The sequence below is a fragment of the Cyprinodon variegatus genome, unplaced genomic scaffold (genome assembly GCF_000732505.1).
Source record: "Cyprinodon variegatus isolate N-32 unplaced genomic scaffold, C_variegatus-1.0 Scaffold291, whole genome shotgun sequence".
Lineage (NCBI taxonomy): Eukaryota > Metazoa > Chordata > Actinopteri > Cyprinodontiformes > Cyprinodontidae > Cyprinodon > Cyprinodon variegatus.
The window spans coordinates 783007-792308 of NW_015150744.1; the positions used below are offsets into that span (position 1 = coordinate 783007).

At 37.2% G+C, this 9302-nt stretch overlaps 1 protein-coding gene across 1 annotated transcript; it reads right to left on the minus strand.

The window, feature by feature from the left end:
* Positions 1 to 1399: 1399 nt before the first annotated feature.
* Positions 1400 to 9149, minus strand: vkorc1l1 (vitamin K epoxide reductase complex subunit 1 like 1). The gene is made up of 3 exons (XM_015383679.1): positions 8901 to 9149; positions 3877 to 3986; positions 1400 to 1802 (listed from the first exon to the last, which is right to left on the minus strand). The coding sequence occupies exons 1-3, from the start codon at positions 9089 to 9091 to the stop codon at positions 1576 to 1578; spliced, it is 528 nt and encodes a 175-aa protein (XP_015239165.1). The 5' UTR covers positions 9092 to 9149; the 3' UTR covers positions 1400 to 1575.
* Between the last annotated feature and the right edge of the window lie 153 nt (positions 9150 to 9302).

Sequence of the window (9302 nt, forward strand, 5' to 3'; positions counted from 1 at the left end):
TTAACCCTCCTGTGGTTTAAATTAATTTCCTTGAGATGCTGTAAAAAGTAGCAGCATTACCCCTCCCCCTCTTGTTGCTGCACCATTTTGAATGTAACTTTTGTTTTAAAGGAGAGAAGTTTGTTCTGAAATAATTGACATTCAGGGTTTGATCACTAAAGTAGCCCGGGCCACAGACCTTAAAGTAACACTGTTTAGCTCTAAAAAGTTGGCAAAACTCAAACAGCCTGACCGGTTAACCACCTATTATCTGCTTACTCTGCAAAAGACAAAAAAAGGATAATTTGCACAATTAACACTGTGAAAATCACAACATTGTGTTATATTTAGTCAAGCTTGTCAGATAGTGAGAATCCCATCCCGGCCCACGCCTTGGCTCCTCATTTACAAAAACAAATGGAACGACGTCACCAAGACGATAAAACCGATATAAACAAAAACCTCTGTGTCAGTATTTAACCCCCCCAAAAAAGTAAAACACTTAGGAAAAATGGAAGGTAATTCACCTTAAAACTCCTATAGGCACATAAGTCTTAATGGATCCCACCCTGTGAGGTGGTTAGGAATGCTTCTTACACACACGTAAAAAAACAAAACAAAAAAAGGTAGTGAGGGTGCCTTTGAGCAACCTGTGAAAATAACCTGCAGATCTGTTTCTGGTGTAATTATCTCCATATATAAACAAAGATCCTCCTGACCCATGTGCCCGACCAGCACTTCCCGATCTCGATTAGCGATCTTCCACATCTACCACCGTCTTCCTGTTGATTGGATTTTCATCTGCAGCTCAGTTTTTTTCCTCCAAACCAAGCCCTGAATATTGCTCAGCAGCTATTTACACAATTGCAGAAATAAAACAAACAAACGTACTGATCTACACAAATCATCTCACAATGTCCCATGTTTATTTTAGTGGTCCTCATCAATAAAAAGAAATGTACTACGAAGTGTAAACATGGAAAAAAGAAACAAAACAAACGATTCTTTATAAACGGTAATCATTGCATCATCCTCTTCTCAACCTGCTGTAAGACCTTATCTGCAGACTAAACGGCAACCAGATGTGTTTTGTTTGGACTTGGGGACCTTTGCTCAGCACTTTAGTACAGATGATCTCTACTAATTCCAACTATACCATTTAATGTCCTTTTATCTTCTTTTCTACGATCCAGTTTTTTTGTCGTTGAAAGGGTCCTCCATTTGGTGCGTGCCATGAGGGCTTCCTTAGGCGGCTGTGTTTCCCACCTGCTGAAATTCAGGCAGCTGGGCCAACCACTGAGTGGTTAAACAGGGAAGGGAGGGGATTAAAAGAACAAAAACCATCTTTCACTTACAAATCCTTCAGTGTTAGCAATCAATATTGAGATGTTAAGCCCAACATTTAAGTTAAATTTCTTCATTTTTTTAACACACAGCAGAAATAAACATTGTTTGGAAGCAAGGTCTCCTGGTGGCAAGTCAAATGTTCAGAGGTCACGTTCACTGTTTGTTGTTTTCTTTTGTTTTGTTGTTGTTGTCGTCAGGTTTTCTTTTTTATTTTTGCTTCTTTTTTTAAACCGTGACTCTCTGTGCAGCTCAGTCCTGCTTGGCTTGAAGCTTCTGCTTCCAGGCCTCGTTCAAGTAAACCAGTCGCTTGTAGTTGAGGATAAACAGAATGAAGTTCAGCGCATACGTGGTGATGCAGATGACGCAGAAGTCCTTTAGGACAAAGTAGAGGATGTAGCCCAGGTAGAGCGAGCCCATCACCGACAAGATGGACGTCGTCATGAGAAAAAGGGCAGCCATTGCGCTGACGGTCATTCCTATGGCGAGAGACACAAACTGAAGCTTAGCTGAGCAGGAGAGAAAAAAGAAAAAAAAAACAACTTGCACAAGCAAAGCTGATGAGTCTGGGTTTTCGCCGTGGATCAGACAGTTCTCCTTTCATACCAAGCACCTCCTCGTGATGACATTCACCTTCTACTGCTCAGCAGACTGGTCATATTGTGCTGGCATCACATGGAGTTTCATCACAGAGTTTTCTCAGTGTTTGGGCTTCATGAGACAGTTGGAAATTACATTTTCTATCATGTTTTTTTCACCTCGTCAGTAACAATAAGCCTCCTTAACCTTAAGGGTCTACCATAAACAGCCTGTGTGGGACCACAACATCAACTGTAAACAAACCAAGCCTTTACAGTGAAAAGAAAAACTGACAGACGTCAAAGGTTAATAAATTAAACAAGTGGTTTCACAAAAAATGTCCTGATCATCGATTCTGTGACGCGTATTTGTTAACAAAGATCCCTCACAGGAGCAGCACAATGTCTCATTCACAGACTTGATCCGTCCCTAAAGCCGCGTTTTACACATTTCTGGGTTTACAGCACAATTTTTAAAGCCCCCTTTAACGATCAGGGTTATTATAACTCTATATGATGGACAAACACAGGGTGGTGTATAATTATGAATGTCATGGATAATATTTTACAGACAAAAAACTGAAAAGTGTGGTGTGCTTTTTATATTCAATCCGCTTTAATCTGAATGTTCTAAATAGAATCCAAAGGAACAAACTGTCTTCAAGGGTCAAACAGAAGGTACTGAGGATGCTGTGCTAAAACTTCCAGCCGCAACCAGGAAGAGAGAACTGCTTTAAGAGGCAGGATTTCCTGAAAAGCAACCAATCACAGGCAGTTTACTTTCTCATCATGGGACAAAATTCGGCGAGAGCACAGAAGCCAGTAGGAGAGAATCTACAGACACATAAAAACCAAGAGCAGAGAAGGACCAGGAACTCATGCTCCTTCCCTAATATGCGTGTCAAATATTAGGGACCTCAATGTTTTGAATCTTTAAGCATGTAGACTACCTTACATGTGTTTTTTCTAATTAAAACTGCTTGTCTGCCCTTTTGGTAGAAGTCTGACTTCAAATTAAACTCAGTATAAATCCAACATGTCTGTGACGGCCTCAGAGGTTTGTCAGGGAACAAACATGGAGTCCAGGGAACAATCCAGACAGATTTAGTGGTAATTATATGAAAAAAGCTTTACATTTTGTTCTAGGCAATAAAAGAAAGCAACACCCTAAGATAAGGGCATCTCACAGAGCGCCATCGTTCCAACTACCACGGAATGGGGAAGCGATCTGGTTGGACCAGTCCAGAGAGAAAGAGAAGCCCTCTTAGCCAACTTTTCTAGAAAGACTGAAACAGCCTGGCTTTATCAACACAATCCTTTCAAATAATAGTTTATTTTAAGCCCAGACCTAAATCTGATCAGCCAACGGAGCTTGAGCTATTTTCAACAAAAGAAAGGGCAAAATTATTACCCTATATGGATACAAAAGCTGAGACTTGCTATTGTACCCACAGCACCTTTCAGATTCATGTTTGTAATGATTTTTGAAGCCATGTTTCATTTTCTCTGTGCTTTATAAGATTGCCCTGTTGTGTATTGGCGACTCTCATAGAAAACTGTTTATATAAATCAAAGCCACTACATAACATGTTATAAAGTTAGATGCCAAGGTGCTGCTTACTTCCCACTGGAGCTGAAACTATTCAAAGTTTGTATCGCCTTATGGAAATCCTGACAGTTTGGTTTAACCGGGCTGCTGCTGTGTTAGTCAAATGAAAAGTCAGCCGTGTGGCTTAATGCTTGGTGGCAAGCCCAGGTGACCGGGCAAGTCTACCAGCATAACTGAGCGTTCAGCAGGAAGCGTTCATGTTTCAACAAGTAGAACAAGAGCAGAATCATTGCTCAGCTGCAGTGTGACCCAATATCATCCCAAAATGATGTCAAGTTTAGCTGGGTATTTAGATGAACTGGTGCTATCTGAAGCTACATATGCAGTATACACACACAGCTCACATCTACCAACGCTGCATCTTACCTAGTAGGAGCTGAAAGGCATAAAAGAGTATCCCGTAGACACTGTTGGGTTGGTTCAGTGCGCTGTCGTTCCCAAATATGGACCCCAACAGTCCGAAACCTCGACCCCACCTAAACCAGGAAAAAAACGCCAAGAACAAAGAGTTTCATTCAAACACAGCAATCTAACAAATCTGATTTTTGTATCATCGGAACTATAAATGAGGCAGTTAATAAAACAGGTCCTTCCAATGAGGGAATCCTGTATTCTTAGAGAGCAAAACTACAGACAGATTAAGTTGTTCAATCGAGAACCTCAACACTTTTCCTCTCTGACAGCCATTGGTGCTGCCATTTAAAGCTTCTGTGTTCGTTTTGTGTTCAAAGATGGATTTTATTGCTTTCACTTCAAGGAATTTGAGATAAAAGTTGTTTCTTGGAAAACTCTTAAGGCCTTGCAGCATTTCATGATCAGTCGAAACATGCCGTTCCAGGAGAAACTAGAGAGTCAGTGAAAAAGAAAACAAACCATTTCAAATTTAACATTTAATCCATGCAGTTTGAAAAGCATTTTCTAATTACGCACTTTGAATTTAATTTTTAAAGAGAATAGAAGAAGAAACTTGTATTTATTAACCACTTATTCAATACTGGAATTTGAAAACGTATTTTCATTTTCAAATTTCAGTCTTTCATAAGTAATTCATTGCTTATTAAATTATATATGTTATTACTCATTACCAGTTTAACCAATCAGAGTTGCTGCTCAGATGTAACCAGCTCCCTTATTGGTCATTTTGTGAACCGTTTGTGGCAGTCTAACCAATAAAGAGTGTTTTGAATTTTTTTTTTTTTTTTTTTTATCAAATTATGCTTTTCAAATTGTCTGATTTAAATGTTAATTTTAGATTAGCTGGTTTGCTTTTTCAGTAACTCTCTAGGTCCTCCATAGCCGTTTAGCATGTTCAGATTTCTTCCAAAATGGCAGCACTTGCTGAACTTTGCAGGTTTTGTTTCTCCTCTGCCCAAAGCATATAGGAAATAACAAGGAAATATTTGTTGTGTCCCTTATTGCTAGCAGGTTCTATAGAGACACTTCACAGTTGTCTAAGCTTCATCCAAAAATATTCCTAAATGCCCTTCTCTTTAAGCTGGGGCCCAGATCGAGCAGTAATCTGTCAGAAAGTAGGTTTTATATCCCAGCTCAATGTGTGATGCTTATCCAGAATGACAACCAACTTCTAATTTATGCCAGCTGCCAGTCAGAAAACCAGAGCTCCACACTAACCCTTGTGCTCAGAATAGCCGCTAGCTATAACAAGCATATCGTGCATTTTATAGGATATCAGACAAAAGCTGTAGTTGCTGATTTATCGAAACAAAAACCATAAAAAATGCAGTTAAATTAGTGCACAGCCTCAGCATTTATGCCCCAGCTATACTGGGAGAGGAAGTTTGGTGTTGTAGGGAAGCTCCATCAAATTCGGCTGAGTCTGGTTTTCTTGAATTACAGTCTGACGATAGACCATGAATGAAACATCATTACTAAGCTTAATATCTCACGTTATTCTAAAAGGACTCAGGGTATCACCATTGAGACATGCGTTATGGGTTTGTTTAAATCCTACTCTTTTTTTAGTGCTCAACTCAAGCAAACTAGTCTGATATTTTGTCTTAATATGTCAACCTTTTTATATCCATTTTTTATATCTCCTTATGCCCTACGCTAATATTATTATTAGTTAATTGAATTATATTCAAGTCTGCAATTTCAAATGTGACAAAAGAGCTTTAACTATAGATTTTCCCAGATAGCACTTTCCCAAATTTATTCCAGTTTATCATAAGTCATCTTTCAAAGAACCAAATTAATTCTCGATTAAAGAAACAAACAATTATCAAATATAGAAAACATGCTAGAACATTACTAGAAGTTTAATCAGTTTATTTATACCAATCAAAACACTGAGTGTTTTCTTTATGTCAATTACTGTGATTTATGTGCAGATTAACAGCATCAAGTTATATTAATGTTTCAAAACAGCTTTTAACTAAAAACCCAAAAATCATGAGTTTTTTTCCAGTTGCACTGTTAGTTAGTTGGCTTTTAAAAAAAAGGGGGGGGGAGGCTACTTCACTTTTCTTTCACTTACAAAAAAACATAGATACAGATTATAGTTTGACTTTTTGTATTAAAAAGCCAATAGTCATGAATTTAGCATTTCATTATTCCATTAAGCTAAAACTATTTTCAAATCTTCACAAGAAACACGTGTCTAATCTGCATGCTGGTTGACTTATTTACTGAATAATATATATTGTTAGACTTAAAGTGTTATTCTATTAAGTGTAAAATGAAGAAAAGTTGTATTTAATATGCACCTATTAAATTCAGTGTGTTTATCTGCATTTCAGTCAAGTTTGTGTGTCAATACAAACAAACTAGTATACACATTAATTTGCCAGAGGAAAAAAAATCTTTAGTTTTTATTTTATATAAAAATAATAAAAAAAATAAAACAAAATCACAAAAGGAAACTGCAGTATGTCGAGTCAACGTTTCGATAATATGGGAATCTCTTTCCAGATCATTAATCATTACTCACACAACTATAAAAGCTGCCTAAGTCATCTGCTCTAAAGTTTTTCTATATAAATGTTTGGCTGATCAGGAAATAAACCGATGTTCTTTTTTAGCTGTAAATTATCACTACCAATTCTACTCATAGTTTAAGCCATCCTCAAACAAAGCGACGACAGGTCCTAAACGGCCAACATTCCAGGGACATTGTACTTCCTCATGACCTTTTATCCATCAGGCAGGTTTTCTTCATTTTTTATACCCAATGTGGCAACTTAAGATGGCTCCTGACTATGAATCTAATCTATAGATGTTTAAACTTATTGATCAACTAAATGATAAGTAGCAACTTTATTAAAAACCTAAGTTTTTATTGCTATCACGAGGATTTTTCTATAAAATTTAGGTTTTTTTTTACTTTTCAAGTTTAAATGAAAAATTACATCGTCATTACTTAACTATTTAATGTGCTTGTTTATTAAATACTGACTAAATACACAAGAACGTGTTTATTTAAATAATATTAAACATGTTTATAACAAAACAGATTTTTTAAATGAACAAAATATGAGCTTATTAGATTATTTTATACAAAAAAATAAGTCAAACAGTAATGATTTCCAGTGCAGAGATTTTTCTGTTTTGTATATTTAAGAAACATTTATTAAGTTGATTTTTCCCATCTGTAGGTTTTCCAAAAATAACTAAGATCATCGTATTAAATTTGACTTTCATTTGGACTGTTTTGCTGGATCTGGATCCGCTTGTATCAAAACTTGTTAGACCAAGACTTTTACAAGACTATACATGCTTAGTTTATGGCCAGTGATGAGTAAAAAAATTAAAAATTACAGAAATGCAATGCCATATTTGGTACATAAAAACAAGTTCCATAAAAAAATATATATACATCATCATGGAGGGTCTGATGAAAAAAAAAGATCAATACAAGAGGGCAGGTTTTGGACCAACTACAATAATTAGATAAAAGCCAATAAAACTGTCCTTGAATTTTCTCAAAATGTATATTCAATCTTCTTAGATACATCAGCAGGAACTAAAACATGTTCAGTTTATCTGTGTTTTTATTTGCATGTTACAATCAGTTTTTGCTGCTATATTTTTAGTGGCATTTACACTCCTGTCTGCACCTTCCGATCCATACCTGCTCTTTATTTACTATTGTTTAAAAGAGATGGGAACACTGGTTGATGTGTGTAATCTTAAATCAAACTGATTAGATGATTAAAGCCAATCTACACCATTCAGAAACAAAACAAAGCCTATTTGTTGTAGCATCAGGCTTATCAGTTGACCTGAGACCGCATGAGGAACTGGCAGCAGTGTCTGATATGTTCAGGGTCCCTGTAAGGGTTCAGGGTAGATGGGGACAGTTAGCACCAATGCCAAGGCGCTAAAGTGGAGGCCGTAAATTTCAGGAAATCGTTAAAGAAGCGTTAATCGTTTGTAACAAAAACCCCGAATAGTATTGCATTATATCAAGAATTTCATATAAATATGAAAGCTCACTTTTAAATGTAAAGACTGTTCGTTTTGCCAACTTTGTTTCTTTTCCTGTTTGTTTTAATGTTTGCTTGTTATACAAAATCTGCTCAGTCAAAACAAATACATTTGTACAATTATTTACTTATGTGAAATATGCCTTGTAATATCACATTTTAAACACGTTTAACCTTGGAAAAAAAATGTTTTAACGGTAGTGCTAAAGTAGTATAGGAATATAGTATTTTTTAAATTATAAAAGTCCTCTTGTAAATTAAATGCAGGTCTGTTTGTTTTCATCTATTTTCTTTTCAATTAAACTCTGTTATAAATCCACAGCTCAGTCATAACATGTAAATATGTACTTTTTTTAAGGTAAAATAAACCTTTTTAAATCACATTTAAATCTTTACTTTAAAAAATGTTATCCTCGTGGAAAAAGTAAAAAAAAAAACAACTCATGAAATAGAGCCATATGAAAAAGTTAAACCACAGGATTTCCCAGTTTAATTCACCAGTAACAGCAATCAGAAAAGCTCATCTATCACCTCAAGACTCTTCTGGAGCAGCTGAAGTTTCGTAGATTCACCTACTGTTGCTAAACTACAACAATTAAATTCAAATTAACAGATTTCTTCTCCAAAAATAAAGCCAAATGAACGTAACTTAGCCTGCCGGCTAATGGTTAGCATCGTTAGCTTTGTCAAGCTAAATAGCTAATGTTGTGCTTATTTAAAAACAGTGAGCTTATTCCTAAAGTTATAGGTCCTAAAAATATCTATCGGCATCCCTGCAGTGAAAATATAACTTTTATAGCTAAGCCTCCGCCTCTCAGAGCAGCAGTCAAACATTAGCCGAGTCCTTTTGACAGCGTTAGAGCGCGCGACCCTTCCCAGATTGCCATAATAGCAGCCAGCTTCATTGAGCACCACAGAAGGCGCTCTTTGCTGAATTCAAATTACCTGGAGCTGAACACTTTAGAGCAGCTGATGGAGCTACTGACGTCGCACATGGCCTTATAAGTCGGGTCCTGGGCCTTTTCCCTCTCGACGTGAAACGCATACAGAGAAAGCAGAATACCCAGCAGGCAGACGAGGAGCCGGGCTATTCTTTCCCACCGAGGGGTGGACACTCTCAGGACGGGCGCCGCCATCACTCTCTGGCCTAGCTGGAGACGCGCATGCACACGCAGCAGGTTCGCCTGATTGAGGCAGAGCTGCGACGTGGAAAAACGTCAGGACGTGTCACCCCATAAGGGGCGGGGCCAGACAGCAGAATGCATCCAGAGGATAGTAGAGGAAAGGAAACTAATGTAGAGATAGCATTGAGACGAGAAGTATAATAATATCTAGAGCAGGGGTCAC